The sequence below is a fragment of the Tubulanus polymorphus genome, chromosome 5 (genome assembly GCF_964204645.1).
Source record: "Tubulanus polymorphus chromosome 5, tnTubPoly1.2, whole genome shotgun sequence".
NCBI lineage: Eukaryota > Metazoa > Nemertea > Palaeonemertea > Tubulaniformes > Tubulanidae > Tubulanus > Tubulanus polymorphus.
In genome coordinates this window covers 1,813,671-1,827,405 of record NC_134029.1, presented here as the reverse complement: position 1 = coordinate 1,827,405, position 13,735 = coordinate 1,813,671, and the positions used below count along the sequence as shown (strand labels likewise).

The 13,735-nt window shown below is 35.4% G+C and overlaps 3 protein-coding genes across 4 annotated transcripts; 1 reads left to right on the top strand and 2 right to left on the bottom strand.

Annotated features, from left to right (window-relative positions):
• Positions 1-1,621: 1,621 nt before the first annotated feature.
• LOC141905628 (OTU domain-containing protein CG3251-like) lies at positions 1,622-6,623 on the bottom strand. Its single transcript, XM_074794581.1, has 19 exons — positions 6,439-6,623; positions 5,458-5,541; positions 5,322-5,368; positions 5,181-5,247; positions 5,009-5,090; positions 4,680-4,812; positions 4,049-4,182; positions 3,927-3,976; positions 3,517-3,611; positions 3,388-3,437; positions 3,279-3,304; positions 3,118-3,203; positions 2,967-3,026; positions 2,795-2,885; positions 2,606-2,726; positions 2,366-2,527; positions 2,251-2,285; positions 2,056-2,161; positions 1,622-1,928 (listed from the first exon to the last, which is right to left on the bottom strand). Exons 1-19 carry the CDS (start codon positions 6,541-6,543, stop codon positions 1,813-1,815), a joined length of 1,650 nt encoding a protein of 549 aa, XP_074650682.1. The 5' UTR covers positions 6,544-6,623; the 3' UTR covers positions 1,622-1,812.
• Positions 6,624-6,936: 313 nt separating this feature from the next.
• Positions 6,937-11,056, bottom strand: LOC141905614 (iduronate 2-sulfatase-like). 2 transcript variants are annotated; one of them, XM_074794563.1, is made up of 8 exons: positions 10,890-11,056; positions 10,512-10,684; positions 10,095-10,272; positions 9,397-9,485; positions 9,090-9,306; positions 8,653-8,813; positions 8,421-8,547; positions 6,937-7,805 (listed from the first exon to the last, which is right to left on the bottom strand). In XM_074794563.1, exons 1-8 carry the CDS (start codon positions 10,975-10,977, stop codon positions 7,087-7,089), a joined length of 1,752 nt encoding a protein of 583 aa, XP_074650664.1. In that variant the 5' UTR covers positions 10,978-11,056; the 3' UTR covers positions 6,937-7,086. The 2 variants fall into 2 exon arrangements, with proteins under 2 accessions (XP_074650664.1, XP_074650665.1); XM_074794564.1 differs by having other exon boundaries at positions 8,653-8,747.
• Positions 11,057-11,145: 89 nt separating this feature from the next.
• On the top strand, positions 11,146-12,339 carry LOC141905757 (thioredoxin domain-containing protein 9-like). The gene is made up of 2 exons (XM_074794767.1): positions 11,146-11,240; positions 11,500-12,339. Exon 2 carries the CDS (start codon positions 11,505-11,507, stop codon positions 12,189-12,191), a length of 687 nt encoding a protein of 228 aa, XP_074650868.1. The 5' UTR covers positions 11,146-11,240; positions 11,500-11,504; the 3' UTR covers positions 12,192-12,339.
• The last annotated feature ends 1,396 nt before the right edge of the window (positions 12,340-13,735 follow it).

Sequence of the window (13,735 nt, the reverse complement as noted above, 5' to 3'; positions counted from 1 at the left end):
TTGTCCTGCAAGGGTTTAATCCACTCGATACTCGATGCAAAACAGAGAGAGGAGATCAACAGAACAGCGGAACATCCTATGATTGCAGCTGAACTGCAGGATGTTTATTTATTTCGGGTCAAACCCCTTCATTCTCAGCAACTGAAAACATCCAACCACACGTATAGATTCTAAGACAAGACATTTTGTGCATAGGAACATTTTATTTTCAACTCGGTATGAATTCTCAATTATAAATCAGTAAATGGGCTATAAATGTGACCACCATAACAATTCACGAATTACTCGTCCTAGGTAAAGATATTAGTTGTTTTCGCTCGTAGAATAATTCAGAAATTTTTCAGTTCGAACCAAAATCAAGTGACTATTTGAGAAATTACAATAAAGGATGAAGTTTTATCATACAAATTGAGTTATGTCAGATCTTAACAATAAACAAATCTAAATCTTAACGAATTCAATAATAAAATAGAACAAAACCAATTAACAACTAATAACAAATTCTCTTTTATATGTGCATGTGTGAGATATAGAAAATCAGATCAGTAACCAGATATTTTATCACAATTGAGAGACAGGAATATACCTGGTAGTTGCATAGATGACGATCAAAATACAATAACTATTAAACATTTCAACTGATAAACACCAGACTGCAAATTATGTGATAGCTCAATTAAACAGGAGGAAAAACTCAACTTATATACAAGGCACTAGTTGTTTTCATGCTTCAGACTGAAGTCTACACCGGATTTTGAAGGTACCTCGAGTAAACTTCAGCCTTATCACAGATTATGACATTACAAACTACCGTAAAATAGCCTGTAATATTATCACTTATGATCCTCAATGAATTGAGGAAGTCGAATAATGTACATCATCATTTCAACTATAAGTATATTTCATCATTAGAAAAATAAGCTACATCGATTATCAGAGTTTGAAGATCATTAATAAACGACTTCCTGAATAACAAGAGACTGTTTGGAGTAAATTTTCTATAGGCAGAAGTTCTGTAATAGGACAAGACTGAAATGTTATTCGATGTCATACCGATCTAGTGCACAGTGCATTGTATATATTATACATAGATATGTATATAAAGTCATATATATCCTTATACAAAATGGACAATCCTTACAAAATCATTAACAAGTCCCACCCATTCTTTCCCTTCTAATCACACCCATTCCCTCCCTTCAAATGTCAGTAATTCTTTCCTTTCAAACACCACTAATTCGTTCCCTTCATCCCAGCATTTCCCAATTACTTGAATCTTAACCCATATAAAACAAATAGTTGTCCAGAGAAAAAGGAATCGTGTCAAGATCAATGATTGGTTCTTCACGCGCATAAAATTGATTAGCTGTTTTAAAATACTCAAATAATAGATTTTCCTCCTTATAAAAAATTGATGCTCGAAACGATGGAAAAATTTATGAAACTCAAGCCTGGAAAAACATCTTGTTAGAATTTATAAAATCATAAAATCACCAAAAATCAAATTACGAAATCAGCTTCTCATTTTAGGCGTATTAAAACCATCTTTAAAAATATTTCACTTTCACTTCTGATCGATCTTTAAAGTCATATAAAATAGAAAATCACCTTTAACCCTAGGAACAGTTTCTAACTAAAGTTATGAATTAATTTTTTTTAATATAAAAGATTGAATTCTAAGTCAGAATTTGATTAAGTGGATTGTAAGAAATTTGAAATTAATTACTTCTGTATAAACCTGCTTGGTCGTGTATTTTGATGTGAGTTGTTGATGTATAATGATGATGTCAGATTCAGTAGCTGACAGATAGTTTACCATCTCATATATTGACTGTTATCTATATACATTTGCTGATCTGTCATGTAATTATTCTGCATATCTACAGCCGGTGGTAAAGATGTACAGTAGGTCGGGATGGCATACAAATCTAAAATTAAATTAAACCCTTAAAATTTACTGCAACAATTCAAACCCTGCAACAAGTTGAAGGTAGATGTTTTAGCCTAGGAATTAATAAAGTCTATGACAGATAGATGTTTGAGCCCTACACTAACCTGGTGTTGTATAATACTGAGTTTGTGGAGGAAGAGCAGGTGTTAGTTGGAGATATTCATCATAAACCTGACCATACTGATCAACTGGTGCTGCTGGAGCATATTGCTAGAAATGAAGATAATCATTGAACATATCATTGGGCGACACATCCGGGAAGGGAAAGACTTGTGATGCGAATGATTCCATACACTTACCGGGTAATTGACACCCATGTAATACTGAACTGGATCTAAAAACACCCAAAATTATCATCAGAATTATTTCATATATCAATATACCGATGGAGGTAGATCGTTGATTCAAATATACCTTGGAATGTCTGCGCTTGAATATCAGCAGTCATTTGAGGAGGTGTAGCTATGACACACGGGTAATATTGAGTTGGAGGTGGAGGAGCGTACTGCTGCCCATTAGATGTAGAATCACCTAGCTGTGGAGGTGGCGTCAATGGCATCACTGGTGCACCTTCCACTGCGATCATAACAAATTACTTACAATCATAGAAAATCTGAATGAATAAATTAATCTCATAAAATGTACTATACATACCAGGGACATATGGTATTTGTACACATTGTGTAGATAGATCAGGTAAATGAATAGCATGCTGCTGCTGCTGCTGCTGATCCATCATTTGTAGCTCATTTTGCAAGGAATCACTCAACTCAAACTATAATGTAGCATATTCTGTGTCTAGCGTTGTATTCTGATGTTTTAAGTAATCCGGAATTGACTTACCATTTGTGTAGGTTGTGCAATAATAGACTGCTGAACTGTGGAACTATGTCTATCTGGAAAGCTCTGTGATCTTGGTCTCGTTTGCTCCTGTCTGTAATCAAATTATTTTCTTATTGAATATCTGATGTGCCACATGAGAAAAAGTCTCTCAAATCATGTCATCTAAACTTACCGCAGCAATTTAGTCCTGATAGGAATTCCGAGTGAGTTCAAAAATGTTCTCTGAGTCAGGCTATATAATGTATAACGTTAATCATTATTTTCTTTTAGTTACAGTTATTTAACGAAAATCGAATCACACATCACAGTTTAGACAGACGTACCCGGGTTGATGATTTGAATCATCTGGAGCACTGTTCGAAGTTAATGACAATGATGTTCTCGGATTGTTGTTACCAAAAGATAAACTCTGAAAATTCATCAAGATTTATTTCGATGCTTGCAAAACACGGCCAAAGCATAACATACAAATCTTATCTCTCACCCTTCTTTTTGGTTTTCCTTTCTTTTCTGGAAAGATTACAACAAATTTTGAGAAAAGCTACTCGGGTTATTTCATACAAGATATATACAAGCATAACATAAACCCTGACCTGCAACTGGCTGAGGAATAGCTTTCAATGAGTCGAATGGAACAGCAATTCTGGAAACAATGATTAAAACATGATGTTACTCATTTCCACAAATATGAATCTATACATCTTTATATATAACCAACGTACTTTCTTCCGAGCCCCTCGATGAAGACATCCACTGGTCCTTTTCTCGGAGAAAACTCTTGAATGTGTGCGTGATAAACAACCTCATTGAGAACAACCTTTTCCGGCAAATATAAACATTCAGTTTTAATATTGATTGTAAGATGATAAGTGGAAAACACTAAAAACAATGAAAGTTATCAGGGAGGCCATTAGCACCACCCATAGGGAATCTGCATCAAGTGAATGAAGAAGTTACTTGGTTTGAGATTTTACAATTCCACAGTTTCCCTGGGTTTTTCCTAAATTTCCCTGATTCCCTGAGTTACCAACTTATGTATAGTTTTATCTCCTGATTGTAGTTTCTTTTAGACCTGTCACCATTCTATGAAAACCAATATAGATATTTAACACCCACCCATGAAATTTCTTACCTCACATCTATCACCACAATTAAACACTGGTTCACCGGCATCATTACCATCTGTAAAAATGTCGTAGTTATGGATAGATTTTGTTAGGTTATCATTTTCGATCAATTATTAAGGTCCCTTACCTTTGACCATATCGACCCAGACATCGTACGCGATATTTCGATATAAAGTAGGGTCTAAGGATTTAGCGACCCGATACGGAAACGGAGGACGAGGTACTAGCAACCGGTCAACTAGCGAGGAATTACTGTCTGTGCTGTAAATATATCAAATACTTCTTTTTATTAACAGTTGAAAAACCATCTTCTGGGAAGTGTGGATTAAAATTCATCTTCCATGAACAAATGGACTAGCTGCAAATATTGTCCAGGACTCAGTTCCACAGTTGTGAGTTAGAGTTCTCTGAGTTAAAGTTAGTTCATTTTCGATGAGTTAACTCAGAGTCAAATCTTAACTCAGAACAGTGAACAGAGAAGAACTGTGGAACTGGACCCCTGAGAATATTTACATTTCAATCAAATAAATGAATTTGGAGTTTTCGTATTTTAAATTTTTCAGTACCGGTATTATATATAGCATGATTTTTCATTATCGAAAATAATTGATTTAATGATCGATTAAACTTAATTGGTTTTATGCGTTTCCAATTTTCATGAAACCGGTAAAAAACTTTTCCAATCAAAATACCAGACAGCACAGCACATAGGAGGAATATATCCAATTTAAACCCGACAACACAATTGATATATTTACCTTGATAAGAACAGTTTTTCTTTATCGGTATAAGTATGTCGCTTCTGTTTAGTGTGAAGTATTTCTAATCCTTCATCGATAACATCTCTGGTCACTTCGAATACTTTCTCATACAGGATCTCAAATAGCACCGCTGCAAGGTGAAAAACATTCAACAAATGGTTATAAAGTCTATTTGCTTTTATTAAACTCATTAATGAAAACCAATTTGAAAATTAATGGGAACGAAATGAAATTTGAATCATATGAAAATTACCTTTTTTCTAAGCAATTACATTACAATATATATATATATATAAAGGCTGTTGGAATGAAATGGGTTTTTATACCTTGACAAATTGCTGCGTTTTCTTTATACTCGATATTATATACAGAATCATATTGATTTCCATACGTCACACAAACAAGCACCTTTCAAAAATAAAACATCCCGCGATCAAGTATTAAATAATATTTGAAAACCCTAACTGTAGATCTCTAGTAATGTCACATAATCCAAACCTTTTTCTGAAAATCATTTTGCGTTATATTGAACGACCTTCGACATTGGAAGACAATAATATCACATCTGAAATAAATTCCCAGAATTAACACTTAAATACTAGAGAATGTTGCCACATTGAATTGCTATATAATGCTTACTTATATACAAATGAAATGGCTCCAAATTCTAAACGATTTGTCAATTTCTGAAAAAAAGTGAAATTCATCAATTAAAGTTATGTACTTTTTTTCAACAAGACTATAACCCAACATGTGAAATCATTCTAATACATACACAACTCATGTTACTTCGATTTTCTTCAATGAATTTCTCCACTTTTTCTTTGATGGTCAAATAATGAACTTGACTCATGAACAACTGAAAGTTTAAATGCAAAACATTTAAATTAATGACTTTTTATACTGGATTTAGATTTCATATCAGATTAGAATTAGAAAGTGTGTTGATCAATCCCGAATCACTGGTCCCCAGATTCCAATTGACCAGTGGTAGAAAATGTAATTTAAGGTCAAGTCAATCTCAAAAAGTTTTTTTTTATACATTTAATGGGATTCATCAATAATTATTTAAGTGAAGTAAATGTATATATTGAAGTTATCGTGGGAAAGCGATGCGTAAGAGGATCCCACGAGTAGGACGCGCGCCGTGTTGATGAAGTTGAGCACGCGTTTGGGATCGCGTAGATATTTGTAATAGATAGAGGGACAAATAGACGCTAGAGATAACCAAATAAAGTTACAGAAGTTTATATGATTCGAAGTTTTGTTCTTGTCGATGTCCGGATTAGATTGAGTCGTTAAGGAACCGACAAATTTGACACATGATTCAGAACATAGTACTAAGGAAAATACTACAAAATGCAGATCGAATACCGTGTACAGTCACAGGGGCTTGTCACAATTTGATAATGAATGGATGATACCAGTATCCCTGTATAAAAAAGTTCTTTTTTATACAGGGATACTGGTATCATCCATTCATTATCAAATTGTGACATGCCCCTGTGTGTACATGGAGATAATGAAAGGCCATGATGAAAATTAAATACATTGTATAATTCCTGTATCCAAATAAGAGGTGGAAAAATTGTTTATCAATGGCCCACTGCAGTTTTCTTCATTTAATATGCCATAACATGTTCAATGAAATAGAGTTATAACCGCATGACCCCGGGGTATTAACGGTTGATGCTGAATATCAAAGGAAACTACCGCAGGTGTTTAATCCGTTAATACTGACGGCCCGGTGACTAACCTGCTCAGAAACGGCACGGTAAAGACTGTCCTCTTTAGGCATCGGTTTCCTCCATAAATGGCAACTTGACAGATATTCATCAATCGCATCCTGTTTAGGTCGCATGGCGTAATTTTTTTCGACGATTTTGGTTCGATGAACACCGAACGAAGCGTCAGTCAGACAGTACCGTATTTACAGTGATGGAATTTGGCGACTAGTGAAGGATGAAACACGATTCACGTGTAGAAAGTTTTGACAGACGATACACGTGACCGCGCATTAACCAATCATAGATAACAACGAACATGAGTGACAGTTATAGACGTTTGTCTGGCCACCTTTACCACCACCTGCAGTATAGAAACAACTGATAAGATGTACCTAAGGTCATAGAAACCTTTCATTTATTTGCTAAGATGACATAATGACATTAAATTTCATCATATAGTGAATATGAGACAGTATACATAGACATAACAAGACTATTCTATTAACATGTAGAGCATCGGTATCTAACTCTTCAATATTTCTTGATACATAAAGAACAAGTTTTAAAAATATTTCTAATAAAACAATTTTGTATCCATCTAAATTAACAATGATACATTAAAAAGATAATATCACCAATTTTTTCACACAATAGCAACTTCGAGACAATAACATGATTTATTTAACAGGTAATGATTTTCGCCAACCTTGTTGTAATAAGAATGACAATTGAGATACAACTGATTTAAATCGTGGTTTCTCTGCTAAATTATGATCTTCAAATGGATCATGTTGAACTGAATATAATTCTTGAGCGTGTATTTTACTCCAGTTCCCTGTGAATGTACTGTGATTAAAACTAACCCATTCAGTAAACCGATATTTCACTGTTCTCATGCTATAACCCATTATAGTTATTTCATCGAGGCGCGGTTTATCGCTGTTTTCTACTGGTAAGTCTGAAGGTCGTGGATACTGACTGAATGTCGCGTTTTTCCAACGTAAAATATTCCCTTTCCCCGACAATAAAGGCACAAGACTTGAACCTTCAGTGCAAAATATCGTTTTCACAGAATCCAAGCGACAAAGTGGTGGAACAGTCAGGTTCGCTAGTTCGGCTAATGTTGGAAATAAATCCACTAGTTCTACTAGCTTGTTGCTTGTTTTAAATCCAAATTTTCGTGATTTATTCCAGATTTTACGCGCAACAAATTTTCCAGTAGATTTTTCTTCCTTAAATTCAAAGTTATGAATTCCAGGTTTTGAAATATCTCTCGATGATTTCAGGAGATTGACAGGTGTTGTAAGCCCTGGAACTGAGATTAACAGTGGAACTCGAACTGCTACTTCAAAATTACTGTATTTAGACCATTCTCCATGTTCCCCGAGTGACCAGCCTTTAAATATACAAATTAAAGAAATATTCAAATATCAGGTATACCGGGTCGGGGCTAACATTTTAGAGGGCATTTTATTAGTACATAGTTATAACAGGGAAGTGTGATGAGTCATCACACTTCCCTGGTTATACTTATTTTGGAAAATCATTCGACCTGTGATGAGTCATCCAATTCCCTGGTTATACTTATTTTGGAAAATCATTCGAATGTCAATTTTGAAATTTCTAAAATACCAGGGATATGTTCTGAAATTTTGTCTACTTTAATATTCTATTCCATAGTAATGTAGGACAACATCCTTTATTCTAAATTTTCCAACTATATTTCATCAGTGATGCACAACTTCACAGATGAGTAAAACTGACCAGACATTATTCACCAAAGTACAATAAAACCACCAGAATTCAGTTCTCATTGAATGCACAGTGACCTGCATCCACAGATATCATATCTATAGAACATTCAGTTGTAAAGACATGAATGGGGGGATGGGCCAGTTGTTCTTATATCGTGGAGACACCTATTCCAAATAAGAGATACTAAAATTTGTTAATCCCTGAATATTAAGTCCTGACAACTTTAGTAGAGAAACTAAAAACAGTAGAAATTTACCATGATCTCCAAAGAACACAACGATTGTATTATCACTGAGTCCATGTCGTTCGAGAGCTGATAAAACCTTCCCAACACAATAATCCATATACGACGTAGCAGCGTAATAACTCTGACGCATTAAACGCTGAAAAATAACACAATCACATTGATCGGTAGTGGCTCGTCAGAAAATCGAGTCCCAACACTACTGAACATAGGGCTGAGCTTACGGTACAATCTTAATAAATACCTGATAAAATTTAGGAACCGGTCCGTATGGGAAGCTGATATTCAATTGTTTGACATCATCTCTCATTCTCAGATCAGTCCACGGATTCCAGGCAACTGTTGGTAAATTCGGAGGTATATAAGCATCATCTGCGATGTCAATATCCTCCAGTGGATACAGATCTATATATAAATACATCACTGAGAATCAATTCCATTGAATAACTGTTTTACGACGAAAGAACTTTCTTTTTTTTAATATCGTAATTGACTCTCTATATTTCAAATGAAGAAGAAATCCAAAATCATGAAGAAAAGCTAAAAGAGTATTGATGATTCAAATCAATTGTATCAGACATATTCAAAAACAATACAAAAGTACTGATTTTTTTACTCAAAATGACTCGAAGAATTGAGTTTTCTTCATGGATTTTTTCTTTAACATGTTCCGTTTCTAACCTAGAAATTCCTTCGGATATTTCAACGGTATGTGCGGTTTATAAAATCCAACACCCAGAAAGAACGGTCTTTGATCTTTAGTTTCGTGACGTCTCTCGAAGAATTTGATCGCCTGTTTATAGTTTTGAATGTCGGGTAAAGTTTGTTGAGGTTGAGTAGCAACGTCTACGGGACAAACTATATTCATAAACTTCTCTCCATGTGGACCGGTACAAACCTGTAGAAAAAACATAGGAAACTTTACAAACAGAAATCAGTGGTAGAAAATTGTTCTCTAAACATCAGTCAGTGTTTATGGAACTTGTACCTTTTTCATTTTATATTTCATAGTTGAAGGAATGTAGGGTATTTCTGACCAGCTGTACGGATAATCTTGATATTTACCAGAACATTTACCTAATAATTCATAAGATATCAACAGTTATAGACATTAATCATGTTAATTCCCTGTTGTCTGCACAGTCCCTGCACAGTCGTGACTTAAGTCAAAAAGTGGCCTTAAATCTTAAGACTGGTCTTAAGTTGTTAGATTGGCTATAGAACTAAGTTGGTCTTAGACTGGTCTTGTCTAAGCCATGACTATGCAACCGGCCCCTGGTTATATACATCCTCCCTCTGCAGGGACTCGAACCTGATGGCATCGCTACACTCAGCCACGGCACGAACCCCTGTATCAGTAGACCGGGTGCGCAGGTACATGCGCAGCTTTCTGAACGAAAACTGGCGGCACCAATCAGATTGCTCGTTGTATAATCGTTGAGGTAAATTTCAAGGAAGAACTATAAATGGGAAAACCCGGGCTAAAATAAAACGGGATTTCTGATTGGCTAAAAATCACATCATCTGAACTGCGCGTGTATCTGCGCACACGGTCGATTATGGCAGGGTTTCGTGCCGTGGCAATCTCGATTGCATCAGGTTCGAATCCCTGCCGGGGGAGGATGGGTTATATATGAAATGAGCTCCTTGAGGGTTTTCACGTGTAAAGCATCGTATTAGAATTACCATGATGGAATATTTTTCCTATAGAGACAGTGTAATATCCATTTTCCTTGAAATGTTGAGGTAAAGTAGTAAAATTGCCGACTGTTTTCCTCCAGTACGAGTAGAAATCATACAAATGAGTTGTATCCGGACGACGACTTGTCAATAACGATGTACGACTCGGGCCACACAGTGATTGCTGAAAATAGTAATAATATAAACATCTGTAGTGAAATGAGAGAGAATGATAGCTCCGCGAGGCAGGTTTCAATTGAAAGTATTCTGACTTAGGAATACTAACTCTATACCAGCCACTTCTCTCAGATTTACAGATTATGCCGGGAATAGAAAGAGCGTATTCTGATCAAAACGAACAAAGAAAATTCCAGAATCCATAAAAACCAATCAAAACCTGCTCATAAGACTTGTTGGACTTACCTGCACAAATGTTTGATTGAAGAGAACAGATTTTGAAGCAAGCCTATCAATATTAGGAGTCAGTATTTTATGATGACCGTAACAACCTAGCGTAGGGCGCAAATCGTCTACAGCTATGAATAGAACATTAGGTCGAGTCTCTCCACCACCGCCGCTGCTGGGGGCACCAGATTCTAAAAAATGCAATGTCAAGAAAATATCGAATTCATCAACTTCTCTTATCCGTCAATTCCTATTCACTGAAACATCAAAATTATGTGGATTTGATAAAAATTCTATGAAAATGAAGATTAGTTTCGATGAATGTGGATTTCAATTGGTTGTATCAACTTTTGACTAAACTGTCAATCGCTACGTTTTCAACGGTTTGATACTGACCCGCTGAATGACAGCACAAAAACAGCGCCAACGTCCATACTACAGATACAACCGATATCGGTGGTACCTTGTTAATAAAATACGACATCCTAATCTACCTCCAAAAACACATCATTTCTGAAATTTTCATCGATCGCGATCAAATTTCCCCCTGCAGAAGATTACTTCCGGGTAGTCCTAGTGATCGAATGTTAACTCGCCGCCGATTGGTTCAAATGTGAGGCTTCCCCGCGTATTGTCCAAACAAATGAGTCGTAAGAAAAATAACCGGACTGTGGTATTTACTTCCGGGTTTGAAAAATATCAAATTCTTGAGATCTTCGTTCGATTCCGCGTGAAATAAATCAACAGGTAATAGATTGAAGGGTATCTATGGTCGATGAGATAAGATATGTGTCATATGACATGTTAACTAAATCTGCAAAATGATGATTTAGGGGCGAAAATCTGTATATCTTTAAGTTAAAAAATTAAAAACTAAAATCGATTTTTGCTCTCATCTCAACTTAAAAATGGGGAAGTCCTGTGTCATTTATTGATGACTACTTAAAACTGTAACTGATCTCCTTGACTACAAGTTAAAAGATTTATTTTTCGTATTTGATTGTAGACAAAATGGCTGGAATCGCTCATCAGTTGGAAGAAGCTACGAAAGTTATCGAACAACAAGTCGACGCGAAGATCGAAGAATTAGATCGGATTCAGAATCAGAGTCACGGGGATGAAGAGTACGAACTGTTGAAAAAACAGAGAATGCAAGCGTTGAAAAAAATGGCCAACCAGAAAAAGGAATACATGGACGCGGGTCACGGAAAATACTTCGAGGTCGCCGATGAGAAAGAATTCTTCGAAGAATGTAAAAAGAGTAAAAACGTTGTTTGTCATTTCTATCGCGAGAGCACGTTCAGGTGTAAAATCGTTGATAAACATTTAACGAGTTTAGCCGTAAAACACCTCGAAACGAAGTTCATTAAGATCGACGCGGAGAAATCACAGTTTTTAACGAAGCGTTTGAAGATTACGATGATGCCGACGATCGCGTTGATTCTCGACAGAAAAACCGTCGATTTTATCAAAGGTTTCGACGATTTAGGAAAAGTCGATGATTTTTCGACGGAACTGTTAGAATGGAGAATAGCCGGTGCTGGTGTTATTAATTACAGCGGTGATTTAATGGTACGTCCCGGATCGGACGCCCAACCGAAGAAAAATAAACCCGTACTCGGTTTAGGTCGACCAGAAAAGAAAAGAAATCTTCGCGATGAAGGAAATGATAGTAGCAGCGACGATGAAGACTGGTGATGATTAACTTTCAATAATTATGGACTTTTTCGTGTTCTTGAAAAATTTCTCAAATGACTTACAAAACATTCTGCTGCCAGTGATATAAATATTCAAATTTCAGTTGCTTTCCGAAGAAAATTAATATTATGAATTGCTTTTATATTTATTTCAAATAAGATTTTAGTAATTCCCCGCACGTATATGTTGTTATCGCATTCTTGAAAGTGCCATTTTTTGTAAAAATTTAAGGCCCATTTATCAGAGGATTCGTATTGTGAATAGTTCGTGTTCAATCAAAAATCCAAGCACACGTCACTTGTGGATGAGATTTTCCTCAGTATAATCCGGGTTCCTGCATAAAATAATCTACTGAATCCATGACCTTCCTGTTTCAACAACTCCACAATTCCATATTTCAACTTCAAAACATGATGCACCAAAAGTTCCATTACTTTTACTGACTTTGAGACTTGAAATTGACATTCGAAGACCTGGAAAAATGTTGACAGGATTGCAACTGCACCAACCATGGAAATCAATAATCATTCATATAAGAAATTCACAGATACTATTTAGTGTACATGAACATCCCCAGTGACAGGACCAGAAGTTGAACAAAATGCATGAATTTAAGGAACAAATGAAATTTGCTGAATACACTGAGATTTTATTCAATAATAAACAGATAAATCATCTTGATTCTGACTAAAACTGCCAAAAAATATTACAATATTGTACGACGAAATTTGATGAAGATTCCATTTAACACAGTTTCAATATGAGTCAATACTGATACTAAACATACTACACTCTTAACCACCGTCCGTCCATCCAATAGCCCCAGTAGGGCAGGGTCACATCCCAGGGTAAAACCACCCCTTACGCTATGGAATCTTTACCAAAACGTCCGTTTACATTATCATTAATAGGAATATTAGTAAATGTGATTGATATGTGTAAACTTGTAAAAGCACATAAGTTTCTTTTCATATAGATCTGCCAATAATAGGGCACTAATAGAACTTTAATATCTTTACAAAATTCAATACCACCATATTATATAGCCTCAAATACACTAGTGCAGAACAAATCAAAAGTGACAACTCCAGATAAAGAATATCTATTACCCATAAACATTTTCAGTGAATTATCGACAATTTTTGAGCGAGAATATTCGACGAAAAATTTCTCAAAATCAGATTACGACCAGTAAAATAAATTCATTTATGACGCTGTTTTTGTTTCGGAGCAGGAGGTCACTTTCCATACTAATGGCTAGTTTTGGTATGATAAAAAATTATATTTTCGCGTGTAGAATAAAATTCTGTAGAAAAAGGTATATTATAATAACTTGCATTGATTGAGACTCAAATATTCAGGAAGTGTCATGCATTCGGCGTCAAAAGACGAATAATTTTACTGTATAGATAGATACCAGTTGATTCTTTACGGTTTCAAAATCAAAATATATCACGAAACGGAGTGCGAATTAATGAAACCAACAATTTCATAGGTCTAAATCTAAATTAAGCCAAGTTTTCAGCAGATTCAGAGATAATCGA

Coding starts and splice junctions, on each gene's coding strand:
- LOC141905757 (XM_074794767.1), top strand. CDS start 11,505: ATGGCTGGAATCGCTCATCAGTTGGAAGAAGCTACGAAAGTTATCGAA.
- LOC141905628 (XM_074794581.1), bottom strand. CDS start 6,543: ATGCGACCTAAACAGGATGCGATTGATGAATATCTGTCAAGTTGCCAT. Junction 5,248..5,321: donor GCCATTTCATTTGTATATAA/GTAAGCATTATA, acceptor AATTTATTTCAG/ATGTGATATTATTGTCTTCC. Junction 3,977..4,048: donor CTGGGTCGATATGGTCAAAG/GTAAGGGACCTT, acceptor ACATTTTTACAG/ATGGTAATGATGCCGGTGAA.
- LOC141905614 (XM_074794563.1), bottom strand. CDS start 10,977: ATGTCGTATTTTATTAACAAGGTACCACCGATATCGGTTGTATCTGTA. Junction 8,814..9,089: donor ATATCCGAAGGAATTTCTAG/GTTAGAAACGGA, acceptor ATTTATATATAG/ATCTGTATCCACTGGAGGAT. Junction 7,806..8,420: donor TGTGTTCTTTGGAGATCATG/GTAAATTTCTAC, acceptor GTATATTTAAAG/GCTGGTCACTCGGGGAACAT.